General features: G+C 36.7%; 1 protein-coding gene across 1 annotated transcript; it reads left to right on the forward strand.

The window, feature by feature from the left end:
* The first annotated feature begins 7,033 nt into the window (after window positions 1–7,033).
* LOC110034775 lies at window positions 7,034–14,522 on the forward strand. Its single transcript, XM_020739020.1, has 5 exons — window positions 7,034–7,184; window positions 9,418–9,746; window positions 11,341–11,493; window positions 12,097–12,780; window positions 13,293–14,522. The coding sequence occupies exons 1-5, from the start codon at window positions 7,034–7,036 to the stop codon at window positions 14,316–14,318; spliced, it is 2,343 nt and encodes a 780-aa protein (XP_020594679.1). The 3' UTR covers window positions 14,319–14,522.
* The last annotated feature ends 427 nt before the right edge of the window (window positions 14,523–14,949 follow it).

The raw sequence follows: 14,949 nt of genomic DNA on the forward strand, positions 1-14,949 counted from the left end.
GTAGTTGACAGTGATTTGGTGATGGCGATTTGACAGTAACAGTGTGAATCATGAGGGTGGGGATGGCTGAGCAATGATGATCTGGTGATTGCGCGGTGTACCGCAACGGTGGTGGTGATTATGCGATGATGATCCGACATAGCGGGAATCAGGATATGACGGTCAAGCAATGACGATGTTGCGCTACAACAGCAAGAGCTGGAGGGTGTCGGCATATCAACGACAGCTGAATTACAGTAACGAGCATGGCAGTGGTGGTCTGATGTTTGTGGTCTTGTTGTGACCAAGATACTGTGGTCCGACAATAGCTGTGTTCCAACTAAGGTGGTCCTACAATAACTCAATTTTGATATTTTCAAATTAGGGTTGTACGAAGCTAGCATAAGCATTTTAATAAAGCATTTTTTTTCATTACATTAACTTATGAAACATGTCATGATTTAAGTTAAATGCTAAAAGTTAATCTTAATCCATGTATGCTTAGTCATGAAAGCTATTCAACACAAGCTAATAAACCATACATTTAATTGGAATATTTTTCAAATATTCAGACTTTGACAAGCAATTGGAGCCATACATCTTTTTCTTCTATTTTTTATAAACATATAAATAATAAAAAAAAGTATCATTTTAAATATAGATTTATTGGCATTACTTCATGCCAAAATCAGCATGGTATCATTTTGAATATAATGAAGTGCTTCTCTCATACTATTCTTTGGGAGTCAACTCTTGCTGTTGTAAATAAATAATTTAAAATCGGCCCGATTAATATTTGATCATATTATTTAAATTAGTAAATGATGTTAACGTATTAAAACTCGAATGTTAAATGAAAGAAACTTGAAAACATAGTTTAACTCGTTTATTAATGTTAGCATGAACAACATTAATGTTTACGAGTTATATGATGAGTAGTTTATTTTTTTTGTTTTCTTTTATTTGTAAGCATTATGTCGAGCATTTGTGGTGAAATTTTTTTGTTAACTGTACTATTTTTATTTAAGACGATTTGTGGCGGTATCTTCTTTTTATTAATGATATTGTTTAGATGTTTGATCTGTGATATGACTGAATATAAAGTGATGTGTGATGTGGAATATGTTTTTTGTGCAGATTATGGAAATGTAATTTATCTTTTGGGCTCTTTTTTTCTATAGTACAAGTATGCATTGGATTTGCATCCGTTTTTTGACTCAAAATCCGATGTTAAATTGATAATAATATTTATTTGTCCATTGATATTTTCCACCACCAAGTCGAAGAAAATCCGATGCTATTATTAATCGTCTGATATTTTCGGATGCAAAGTTCGACACACTTCTTGAATAAACAAATTCGACGTAAAACTGATGCAACATCGGAATATTTTGACGAAAAACTGACAAAATTAACATTATTGCACCCGATTTAACAACAAAAAAATCGGAACGCAAATCAGACGATAGCGCTCAAATATCATCGGATTTGCCTTCGATTTGCGTTCGATATAGCAATAACAAATATGCTTAATTCCTCTAATGTGTCCATCGTCACCATAGTCCACCACCAACAACCTTCCACCCCTATAGACTATTACACAAATAACCCCAAATTTAATCTTTTTATGATCCTATCATTAGCATTTTTTTCAAGCTCTAGTTTAGAATATAAAATAGAATATTATGAACCATTAGAAGCATAATTAATATTAGTAATGATATGTCAAAATTTCACTCTAATTACGTCATTTAACTAAGTCATTCATTAATTATTCTTAATTGAAGTATTTTCTATACAATTATATATTATAATCTCATTTTAATCAAGCTTTCCATTATTATTCTCATTTTGAATGGAATGCTTTATGCAGATGCTCACCCAATATGTGTCATATAAATATATCATTGTTAGGAGGATTTACATGCCTATATACCACATAATTATCATGTATTTACATATTTAATACATAAATTTCACCTTTTATATCCTTATTTTTGTATGAAAATATGTATTTTACATTTTAAAGATTAAAAAGGTTGTATTTTTTATGTGACATGAAAGATTTAGGTCATATAAATATAAATGGTAAAAACTACATTGTAGATATGTAAATACATAGGAATTTGGAGATGTTTATGTAAATGGATCTAACTGTTCTTATAGAATCACTTTTCTCCCTATGAAACTATTTAGGGCCTCTTTGGGGGCAGCTACAGTTTATCCAGCTTATCCAGATAAGTTGATTATCCAGATCAGCTGCTGATCAGCAGCTGATCCGAATAAGCTGTCTGACTGTTTGATTTGTGTGTTTCGAAAACAACGGATTCTGGGTAAATGACAATTCTGCCCTTATTTTGGATAAATTGTTTAGTTATTTATTTTATGCATTTTGAAAACAATGGATTTACAAATTTTTTTAGATAAATGAACAATCTGACACGCATAAATTGTAATGTTCTAAACAAAACTGCAATGTTCATATTTTAGAATCAATTAAACCCCTTCAAACTCATTCCTCGCATACAGACCACCAAAAAATTACTATTTACAAATTTGCCAACCTTCTGAATTCAATCATACAAGGGAGATGCAACTAAAGATTCATGAATTCATAGAAGTAAAATTTAATTGAGTGGTGTGTATGTAAATCTTCCAAAACAAATTCTGGAGACAACAACACAATATCACGTGGGGAAGAGTTCAAGCTGCTACAAAATACTTATAACAAAAAACTACTCGAATAGTTCAATTACCTCAAAAGATAAATGTATGCACTATAAAAAATATGAAATATATTTGAAATACTTTTAAAGCTAATTGGTTGGATATTAAATAAACTCAGGAGTAAACGAAAACAAAAAATCTCAATGGAATACAGTTCAGATTGTTACATAATAATGGTAGGAAAAACTTCTTAAATAGTTTTCTTCAAAGATTAACATTGTCTAATTCCTCTTGTGATATCAGGGTTTAGGACTAATTGGTTTAAAGATCTACTTACAGAACATTGGAGTTCAGTGCTCCATCTTTTAGTCTCAACATAAAGTAGGGCAAGTAGATATTTTCTTAACTCAGTTTCCTTAGCTTGCAAAAGAAATTCCAAGAGTTTATTGTTGGGAATATAGTAGATGTAGCATTACTCATCTTGAATAGCAGAAAAGAAAGTGAACCATCTTAAGATTCCATCATATCACCACTTACTGGTAGCAAATAAAGGGAAAATTGGGTGAAAATACTGGAATTTGGTGAAGAAATGGAATTAGGTGAAGAAATGTTTTCAGATGAGTGCAACATAAATGCTAAGGAGCATTTTCATACCTGCTAAGGAGCATTTACATACCACAAAATTCTTATGTATATACATGTCTAACAACTAAACTTTTCAATTTAACATCAGTATCATACAGAAGCATTTACATACAGACAATTCTTATGTCCTATGGAACGACCTCTAAAGCAATCCTTCAATGAAAAAATTAACATCAGATATAGTGCCATACAGAGGTAAATGAAAGTAGACAACAAGAAAAGATGGAGAGAAGCTCTGCTGACATTGTCGCTAAAGTTCTAATAGAAAATTGTTTTAGTTATTAATCAATTAGATTAATGAAAGCTAACATAAATAAAATCAAATTAAAGCCTCAACCCCACTTCCCCACTACCTCTCCTGCCCAAAACCCGCAACTACATCTCACCCCTCCCTCCCAGTTTTGCCCAAAACCATCACATTTGTACCTTGGCATTTCACGTTGTAGGCGAAGGATCATCGACATTGTCTCGCTTGCTTTTCACGTTGTAGGCGAAGGATCATCGACATTTTCTCGCTTGGGGTCGTCGCTGCCGCATTTCACACCTCCTCAAGCTCCACGGAAAGCTCCTATATCGCAACTTGCTGACTAGCTAATGTTTCGCGGAGGGCTATTAGCTCGTTTACAACCTACACGAGCGTGAAGCCATCCTGCAACATTGTGTCCCGACTTCCATCGCAGCTTGCAGCGCCACGTTCCTATCTTTGTTCGATTAGCAAGCGGTTGTCTCCTGCGAGCGAGGGAGAAGACGCGGGGCACTGAAGGAAATACACAGCCTGCAGAGGTCATCCCGTGGGCTGCGTGTTTCACAAAATTAAAACGTCGTTTTAAGATACGCACGCGGAACACACAATCCAAAGGCCACGACGGTTTTTTCAAAATGTCACCCGCAGTTTTAAGCTGCCACAAACGGGTCCTTAGTTAATAATATGATTTTGTTGAGGTAAATCAAATTAAAATTCATCTTCAAATGACAAAATTAAAGTGTTAATGATGCCTTTAGAGATAAATGATTACTAAAAGTATTTGGAAGAGCAAAGAATTTGCAATCAAATCCCTCATTACACTCAAAATAACAAATTAATATAAATCTTTGCATCTTTTTTTTTAATGTTTTCCACTTTTACTATCATTAGCTTATTTGGGGCAAAGTTAGAGCAACTTATCATCTTATAATCAAATTCATATCACTCAACCAATTAACTAAAAATCAACTTGATATTGAAATTTAAAGGGCTCATATCATAGTGAATAAAGCTAATGAGAAATAGGAAATAAACTTGTATTAAAAACAAGTCAATGATGACAATCCAAAGAGCACATATCAACTACCTACCATTGGTGCTATATTTGACTAACATGTTAGGTTTTCTATACATAATTTTTTAATACCATTAGAAAAAAAAAATGAGACATGAGATAACATGCTTTGGTATGTATTAATGACACAACCTTTTATGCATATATTAACCAAAACATGAGAAAAGAATACCATTTCTTATAAAATTCTTATAACTTATACATAGTTATTTATTTACATCCCATTATTTAATCCTTGTAGGTTGTGTTAAAGTATTTGGAAGTGGCATGTTTTGTTGCATTTTGAATGAAACATATTATTATTCTAAAATAACACTTTATATGAAGGTTAGATTATGGATGGGTAATGAAATGATCTTTTAGAGAAATAGCAAATAACATTGTTGTAGTAGTATTTATCAATTATTATGGAGGACACAAGAGCCCATAGCCCCCCTCATAAATTCTTATGAAATTTATTATAAAGTTTGGGATACGACGATAATTGATGAGCTGCCTCCCGTTTGGAATACGACGATTTGTTATATGCTATTATGACCCGGATGTGATTTAACGTATCGAGATTCCCGTCCCGTTAGGATGATTCGGTTATTCCGTAGGCTCCGTATGCCGATGAGTCCGCTATCCATGTGAGAACATGAGAGACTCACTCTCCACCATGCGGCTTAGCTGGAGCTTTGAAAGCATCGAAACATTCTCATGCAAAATAACCGTCTTTTGATAACCCTGTGCTAGTTGTCAATTTAAATGTAAGCAAAACTCTCTCGATCAAGAGTATTCTTGGGCAGCCTCAATATATAATTAACCAAGTGAAATACATTCCCTCGGGAGCACTCTGGATACCAGAACAATCAAACACACATGAATCTCTGGTTGTGAGTAGATTTTGTTGGATGTTAGTCGTTCGTAGCCGGTGAGGTCTTAAGAGACCATTAATTTTGTAAAGTTAGTGCCTTAACCAAGTGGAATACATTCCCTCGAGAGCACTCCAGATACCAGAACAATTAAACACACATGAATCTCTGATTATGAGTAGATGGTGAAGTCTTAAGAGACCATTAATTTTGTAAAGTTAGTGCCACAAAGCCAAATCGAAATGCCAAATGTCCTAGTAATCTTTAAACAGACCTCTCTCAATAATTTTATTTTAAAATATAAAAAAAAAAATATTTTCACACCTCAATATTATCTAAAACAAAAAATATCCAACAAAATATTTTTTTCTTACAATAAAATTTTTATTTGAAAATATTATCAAGATAAATTCTTTGAAAAGTCATAGTAAATTAAATTTAATTTAAAAATAGTTTTTTCAAGACTAACTATAGAACTAAAATTTTAATATAATTTAAAAAAAAACGGTCAAATTTTAATTAAATAAAATAATGATATTAAAATTAAATAATTTTCTATCACCGGCCTTGGAATTGTCAATCTGGCAAATGACAGCTTGGCACGTGGGCAGATCAAGTCAATTGTCAATTAATAATTGGGATCTCACTCTCACGCGGGAACACATTACGCTAAGATTATCCGTAATTTTTTATATATTTAAAAATATATTTACATACGCATCATTCACTTCTTTTATATTTACATATTTAATGCATAAAGCTTCTTATTTTTGTACATATCTAATATCCAAATATTTATATTTAACATTCAAATTCTTAATATTGTATAAAAGTGGTTATTATTATTAATTTTTTTAAGAGTGAGCTATAGATTGTCAATGTTATAAATATAAATATCAAATATTGTTGCGGCCTGGTGCTCCCAAAGCATGTGTATCAGTTGGTTCCCGAGTCACGAGTTAAAATGTTCACCGATCGGAAAAGCCTTATCGGGTTCTGCGTCAGACACTGGCAACTGGAGGATGGCCTCCCTGCTCTCGAGGCCCCTCCCTATGAATCTGGATGTCGAGCAGCTCATGGTCGACGCTTGAAACCGATCGGAAATAACAACTTCTAGACTGCTCCAAGTTTTCCCCGACAATAATTACTTCCCCGTCGCCTGGGAACTTTATCGCCACTTGATAGGTAGAAGCTATCCCGATAGATATTCAGAAGTAGCCGACCGAAGATAACATTGTAGGACGGAGGAGATTCCACCATGAGGAAATTCTCTGTACTGTTGTACTGCTTCTTAGGTTCTCCACAAGAGATGACAAAGGCGACAAGGCCCAACACCTCCTTTCTTTCTTCAAGGAATCCAAATAACGGGTCAGCCGGGGCTATCAACCGGTTAGTCTTCAAGCCGATCTTATCAAACACCATCTCAAATAGGAAGTTCACCGCTCTCCCAGTATCAATGAGGATGAGGATGCTTCCCATCTAGTAGTTTTTTATTATTGTGATGATGATTGCTTCGTTGTAGGGATTCCCCTTAGGTGGGAGATATGCGTCTATAAAGACAATGGGTAAATGATTACTGGTCAGTGTCATTTCAAGTCACTGTGCCCTAGTTATCTCCCCGCTGATCCTGGGATCGAGGGTTGTTGTTTTGGTGACCGGTCGAGGACTGCTTGTCCCTCACCCTTTGTTGTTTCCCCCATTCTTTCCGCTTCTTTGATAGGTAGTTGGATGGTTGTGGCCTACCCTTCGAGGAGCTCTGGAGGTCTTCTTCGGTGAGTATGTGCTCATTCGTCATCTCTAATACTTCTACAAAAGTGGTAGGTTTAAATGAATTTAGGTCATACCTAAATCGCTCGCTATGGACTCCTCGCTTCAAGGCTGTTCCGACTATTTTGGGTTGCAGATTTCTAACTTTATGCATCTCATTCTGGAAGAGGGTGATGTAGGCTCATAGGTTCTCCTTTTCTCCCTGCTTGAGGTCAAGCATGATGTCATAGTCTTCCCTTGGCTTATGCACGTTTAAGAATTATGAAACGATGAGTCTCTTAAACTCGTAGTAACTTGGGATGGCTTTGGTTGGCAGGCCGTTGAACCACCAGAGTGCTGATTCTCTCACCGCTGTTAAGAAGAGACAACACATTATTGGGTCATCAATCGGAAGCAGACCGACGGATGATTCGAACGACGCGACGTCATTGATCGGGCCGGTCATCCCTTTGTAAGAATTCAAGCGAGGAATCCTTAGCTGAGCAGAGGTATTATCTCTTTGATTTGGCAAGTAAAGGCTCCTCCTAGGAGTGGTCGGACTAGCCCTCGCATCCGTTATTCCCATAGCCTATTCACAAGTGCGGATGCGTCTGTTTTTGTGTGTTGGGACTCACCTTGTTCCTCAATCTGTTGGTTGTTGACCTAGCTGTGTGGGATATGCTAGTTCCCTAGTTTCGGGGACAAACTCCTTGTGTTCCGCATCCAGGCAAAGTAGTTGTTCCTTTAGATGATTGCTGCCCAGAGGACCTCAAATTGCTCCATCATGGGGCCGTTTGGGCTTATAAGCTCTGGATCTGCGTATGAACATCTAGTTGTGTAGTGTCATTGTTGGGTTCCATGTGAGTTATCTCTCTTTGGAAAGTTTCTCTTTCGTAGTTAACTCTGTCTCTCATCCGAGGCTTGTTCATGCTCACCACATTATCTTTTAAGATGCTAGATCATAATTTGTCCTTGGTGAATCACGCCCCGAGTGCTAGAGCCAAGTGAAGGAGAGAGCGAAGAGCGAATAGAATAATCTAGAATTTTTGTGGGAGAATCAAGGGATAGGTCTCTTTATTTGTATCTTTGTCCTGTACTAATAGAGACATGTTCTGTAGAATTACAGAAATGAGAGAATTGTTATGAAAAATGTTCTGAATGCCATTAAGGTTCTAATTGATTGTATGAATTTCATGTCATATTTGCATTACATTTTGAATTTCAACATTAACGGTAATTGACTAGTCAACTTGCTTCAAGTCATACTACTGAAGGGACCGATCAAGGGACATATGTGCCCTTTGAAGTACACATTGGTCAGTCGAGATGTTCGACTGCATGGTGATCTGGCTCGGTGTCTTTTGACACTGTCAACCAAATAGATCAATTATGAGATGGTCGTTCAGTCCGAACGCAGGGTTGGTCCGTCAAATATGGCCAGATCTCTTTATCTTGCAAGGTCTTAGGTGAATCTTGTTACAATTATGCGGGGTCTCCAATGAGACTTGTTGCCTGGATAATTTACTTCTCACTTTCAGCAGGTGTTACCATTACCCAAAGGGAACCATCTCCAGAGTTTGAACTTATCCCAAGTTTGGAGATGCGGCTTCATGCTCGATCTTGAATCATCTGCTAATTGCTTACCTCGAAAGATTTGTACTAATATTTTTTATGTATACAACATGAAATTTGAAATTTTGAGTTCTCATCTTGCAAGTGAGATATCTAACTTCATTGAATTATCTAATATAAATGTAATTTTTAATATTTTAAAATTATTATATTTAAAATGAATAAATAAATATCCCTGCAAAATTATCTGGACCAAACAACCCCTCTCTCTATTATCGTGTGAACGCATCGTTTAGAATAAATAATAAAAAAAAGAGCGAAACGTAACGTAGCGTATGCAGTCTCTATAAACAAAAAGCTAGTTGTAAAGGGAGGGCATTTCCGTCATTATACCTTCTCAGCTTCTCCGACGCCGTCAGATCTGAGATTATAAAAGCAGACCCGGGTGTCCTCCGACGCGACTTCTAAACTAGAAAAAAGTTTGGATATTTCTCTCTCATCTCTGCTTTCTCTCTCTAGAATCAGCCATTGGTGTTCGGCCGGCGAGGTATTACAGGTGAAGGAGGCGGAGGGAATGCGAGGCGGGTGATGGTGCTGAGTTTCTGAGGTTGGAATTGGGGGGATCTAGGGTTAAGTACGGTGGCCATGGCCGCCGAATGTGTTGAGGAAGTTCGAGGTGACGGTGGTGGTACGTGCAATCGAAGGGGTGGCGATGGATCAGATGGGGACGGAGATTTCGGGAGGTGCGGGAGTGATGTCGGCGGAGGTGAGGTGGAAGGGGCCGAGGATGAAGGCGCTGAGCTCGTTGAGGAGGAAGGTGAGGAGGAACTGCACAAGGGAGGAAGAGGTGAAAGGGGAGAAAGGGGGTGTGGAGTGGAACGAGGAATTCGTGAGTGTGGTGGGGCTTACGGGGCAGAAGGAGAACGTGTTTTACCCGTGGGAGATTGGGTTTGCCGTTTTCTATGTAAGTCGTCCATCCCATACTTTTTTTTTCTATTTCTTTTTTTCAGATGTGTTCTGGATTCTCTTCATATTTTTACTTAATTTTTTGTCGATTTGGGTGTTGTTGTTTGGACAGTTTTGATCAAATTTTTATAAGATGATTTCTGCCTGAGGATTTCTTATATAGGTGGAAATAAATCTGTTGATCTTTGGATGAGACGCTCAAAGAGTGAGGCATGGTTTATTATTTTGCCTGGACTTGAAGAAATTTATGGGAAAATTTCATTGAGTTATATGGTCAACTGTCATTTTAGGTTATCTTGTGGGTATCAATTGGATATTAGGAAGGAGGAATTTGAATGTTGTTTCTGGATTTGGGTTTTTGCTAGTCTTAACTGAGTTGATAGATGATTCGATTGCATATTGTCCGCCTTTTTTTATTGGTATGGTTTTGTTATTTTGTGATCTTTATTGTCTTTGCTTGACAGATGATTTTGGTTAATTACTTTTTTTTCTTCCTTTTCTTTTTTTTGATGAAAATTATCTCTGCATGCGCATTCGCATAAAATTTTTTTTTTAATTTATGTTCTTTTATACGGTCAAATAGTGGAGCATGGTTTATTCTGGGATCTGGAATCGGAAATTTTGACCTGATAAAGGATGTGCATGCCTTTTTTTTTATTATTTTTATTGGTTACAATCCAATGGCTTCTTGGGGGCTATGAATTTATGTATTTAAGGATTATGCTTTCAGACAAAATCACCAAACGTAGGAATCAATTTAACTGAAACATTGTCATAGGTACACCTTTTTCTTGATTAGTATACTAGCTAACAAGAATGGTTCGGAAAGAAAAATCCATTATAAGGACTTCTATTTTGCAGCTGTGCCTGTCTTCTTTCAATTGCTTTCTGTCCTCCAAATTCCAATATATCCAAAAACAAGTGAAATCGTTATACTTGTTTGCTGTGTTAATGTATTATCGGAAACACTAAGGGGCTGTCTGGTAACAGATTTAAGTTAGATTTAACTTGTATCTTCCTAGATAGAAAAAATGGCAATTTTTTAATCCGGGATATAGTAAATCCAGTTTCTTATTAAATTTTTCTTAGTTTTGCCTTAAATCCCGGACTTTGGTAGGAGTTATTAAATCTGTATTTACATAATTTACTGAATCCATTACCAACCAGCCCCTAAATTAAATAGCAAACTTCCTAATTATTGAATAGAAGTTTTTTTTTTTCTTTTCTTATGTACTTGACAGTAATCTAGCCAGCATATGTAATTTACAAAGCTGCAAAGTTATTAGTTTGAGAACAATCAGATTATCAAATCATCTATGGATGTAAAATTTAACCTCATTTTGGTCATTGTGAACCGTTATCCCAAAGTTGAATCAATTTTCTGATATACGGTCAAATTTATTCTTAATCAAGGTTATCTTCTCATACTACTGCCATAGAATATTGGATGTTGCTTTTCCCATGGTGTATTGATTCCTTTAAAAATTTGGTTTTTGCTAGTTATTTTTGCAGTTGGAAGGGTAAATTCTGTACTTATTTGCCTCCTGAACTGCATAAAATGGAACCCTAATCAGCTACTCTGTTTTCTCTAGGGAGTAAAGCAAGTGTTCAAGAACAAGTCATCCATTGTTGGAATGACTTCTTTGAATCTCGCTGAATACGCTTCTTTGTCTGGAGAAGAGTTTGAGCTAAACCTGCCGTTGTCAATACCAAATGCTAATCCTGATTCGCCACCGATACTTCATGTACGTTTGAATTGATTCTTTCATGTTGATGTACATTTTTATAACTTTAGTGCACTTCCATATGCTTCTATTTGTGCTTAGGGGTGTAATGAGTCAAGTCAAGCTCGAGCCACCCTCGGCTTTAGCTTGTTTATTATGAAAGAGAGAAGAAATATCAATTAAAGTTAGTGTTATTATGAAATGATAAATCAAATGAGTAATTAGGAGATAAATAATAAGAAATCATTTCATATAAAATATAAAATATCATTTTTTAAACATTTTTAATCATTTAAAAATGAAAATTTAAATTTTAATATATTTTGAGAATATATTATACTAATTATTTTTTAAACAAGCCAGCTCGCGAGCTAATAAGTAGAGTTGAGCCTGGCATGAGATTGACTTATTAGCTCATGGAGCTCAATTCACGAACTAGTTATTGGGCTGAGCACGAGCTGGCTCAAGCTTCGGCTTGACTAAGTTACACTCCTATTTGTGACTCCCTAACTTAATCTCTTGTGTAATATGTGATTTGCCTTCTTAAACTGTGCTATTATTCTCTCTGCCAAATGTTGTGTATCCTTAATTATTTCATATGGCAAATATTTTTTTATGTTGCAGTTGACTCTGAAATTGCTGGAATGTAGAAGCTGCCCTGAATCACCAGAGATTGTGCAGAGGCATGTCGTTCCAGCTCCCTTGTCTCCTCCACCTGGAGATGCTTCTTATGAGAAAGATGAAAGTTTGGCTCAGGAAGCTGGGTTGAGGAAAGGAAAGATATTTACAGAGCCTATTTCTGCTAGGAAGTCAAAAAAGACATTCCGAGAAGATGAAGGTAGCGATGGAAGGTATTCTGCTGGTAGCGAAGATGCTGACTACAACTACCAATTTGATTCAGATTCCATGGATGATAATCCTGATGAAGAACTTGAAGATAGAAAAGGTGATTCTATTATAAGAAAGTCATTCAGTTATGGTTCACTTTCAAATTCAAACTTTGTTGATGGTGTCATTTCTTGTGAGACAAATTTTAATGGAGAGTATGAAGATTGTGTCTATCATAATCGCCGTCGATCTGATGTTGATTATTCGCCTGTTGAGGAGACGGCACCGTCCGTTACAGAGCAGCAATTTATTTCACAGTCCACTAAAAGAAGCATACTTCCTTGGAGAACGAGGAAATATAAATCTCCCAAGGCCAAAGGTGAGCCTTTGTTAAAGAAGGCTTATCGAGAAGAGGGAGGAGATGATATTGACTATGACCGACGTCAATTGACTTCCTCTGATGAATCTTTCTCTGGAATGGTATGCTATTTTGCTGAAATTTCCTACCCTTTTTTTTTTCCCGGTATATGGTAATTATTGCCAGATTCCTCTTATTAATGATAGTACAACAAATCCTTATAATATAAATCACTTTTTTGAGATGCCAACTCAAGCTGCTTGAGATCCAAACCTATTTCTTTCTTTAGACGCAATCTAAATTTGGGGCATTTACATACATACCTCACAATTCTTATGTATTTACATATCGAACTTCTAAACCTTCATATTTACATGATCTTTAACATCACATCAAAAACAGAACTTTTAAAAGGTGAAATGCATATTTTCATGGATAGGTTTATGACACCAAGGTGTTATAAGTGTAAAAATGAAATTGGTTGTTGGATATGATATATATGGATAAGAATTGTGTGGTATGTGTGTAAACTTCCCTTTGAATTTTCCTACTGTGGTTTGTTTGACAGTCGAGTTGTATTTTTTGCCATGCCATAAGTTTCTCTCATTCTAGTAAAATGCTCTTTATTCCTCAGGGGCACAAGGCTGATGATGATCAATCAGTTCATCATTCATTTGCATCAGACTTTGGTGATGACAATTTTGCCGTGGGAAGCTGGGAGTCGAAAACTCTCATAAGTCGTGACGGAAAACTTAAGCTCTCCACGAAGGTTTTCTTCGCCTCGATTGATCAGAGAAGCGAGCGAGTATCCGGTCAGAGCGCGTGCACTGCTCTGGTTGCCATCATTGCGGACTGGTTCAACTCAAACCGCGACGTCATGCCTAACAAATCCCAATTCGACGCACTAATTCGAGAAGGCTCTCTGGAATGGCGGAAACTGTGCGAGAACCAGACATACAGAGAGCAGTTCCCCGACAAGCATTTTGACCTCGAGACAATCATCCAAGCGAAGGTTCGTCCTCTGTCCGTCGTCCCCAACAAGTCCTTCGTTGGATTCTTCCATCCAGAAGGATTTAAAGACAACAGAGGACTCGAGTTCCTGCACGGCGCCATGTCCTTCGACGACATATGGGACGAAATTAACTCGTCCGGGTCATCCGATTGCCTCTACATAGTTAGCTGGAACGATCATTTCTTCGTCCTTAAGGTCGAGCACGATGAATATTTCATCATAGATACGCTCGGCGAGAGACTTCATGAGGGATGTGACCAGGCTTATATTCTGAAGTTCGATCAAAGCACAGAAATTAAAAGGATTTCCAATCAAAAGACTGCTGATGCTGATGCTGATGCAGATGCAGAAGCAGAAGAAAGCAAAGAGGAGGCCATTGATGAGGAGGACTTGATTTGCAGGGGGAAGGAGTCCTGCAAGGAATACATCAAGAGCTTCCTGGCTGCTATTCCTATCAGGGAGCTTGAGGCTGATATCAAGAAGGGATTCATGGCTTCTGCTCCGCTTCACCGTCGCCTGCAGATCGAGTTTCATTACACCGAGGCAAGGAACGACATAATAAACCTGGCTAAGATCTCGCCATTACCTTTTTTTGAATCGGCGAGCCAGATTTCAGCAATGCCTTCGTCAGCTCTGTTAGCTGTATAGAGTATCATCAATTAGCCTTTAGCCTGCGTTTCTAGGTTCTGCCATTGTAAATAAAAAAGATGTATTTAACTTTCTGTGGCCCTCCTTGACCATCTGTAATCTGCTGGAAGGAATAATAATTGTCTGTGATGTGGGTGGGGCTCCTATTAATGCCAATGTTGTTAACAAAAGCTTAATTATATGAAATCAAAACTATATGGTTTACATGAACAGAGTTTGTGATGTGTGCTGCTTTGGATGATGACTCTTTGTTAAGCTGCCTTCACGACTTGTCTACTGATTGTGGCTTGAAGCTTTTAGACATGATTGTCATTTAATGCTACACCTGTCTACTGATTGTCACACTTGAAGCTTTTAGACATGATTGTCATTTAATGCTAGGTGGATCTTACATTGTTGGTCTTCAATCAAGGTCTTGGTCTGGTCAATCTGGAAATTCTTTTATTTTAAAGAATATAATTCTACTATTTTTTATTATATTACTTTTCATACTCTTTTGTATAATTACGCTTACACCATTTCTAATTCGACTCATATTTGAATATCAAAATTTAAAATATAAACTATCAATCTCTCAGCATTCTCTTCAGCACATTTAGTTTCTTGAATGCATAAGATATTAATCTTCCTA

This window comes from Phalaenopsis equestris, unplaced genomic scaffold, assembly GCF_001263595.1.
Source record: "Phalaenopsis equestris unplaced genomic scaffold, ASM126359v1 Scaffold000002, whole genome shotgun sequence".
In the NCBI taxonomy this organism is placed as follows: domain Eukaryota; kingdom Viridiplantae; phylum Streptophyta; class Magnoliopsida; order Asparagales; family Orchidaceae; genus Phalaenopsis; species Phalaenopsis equestris.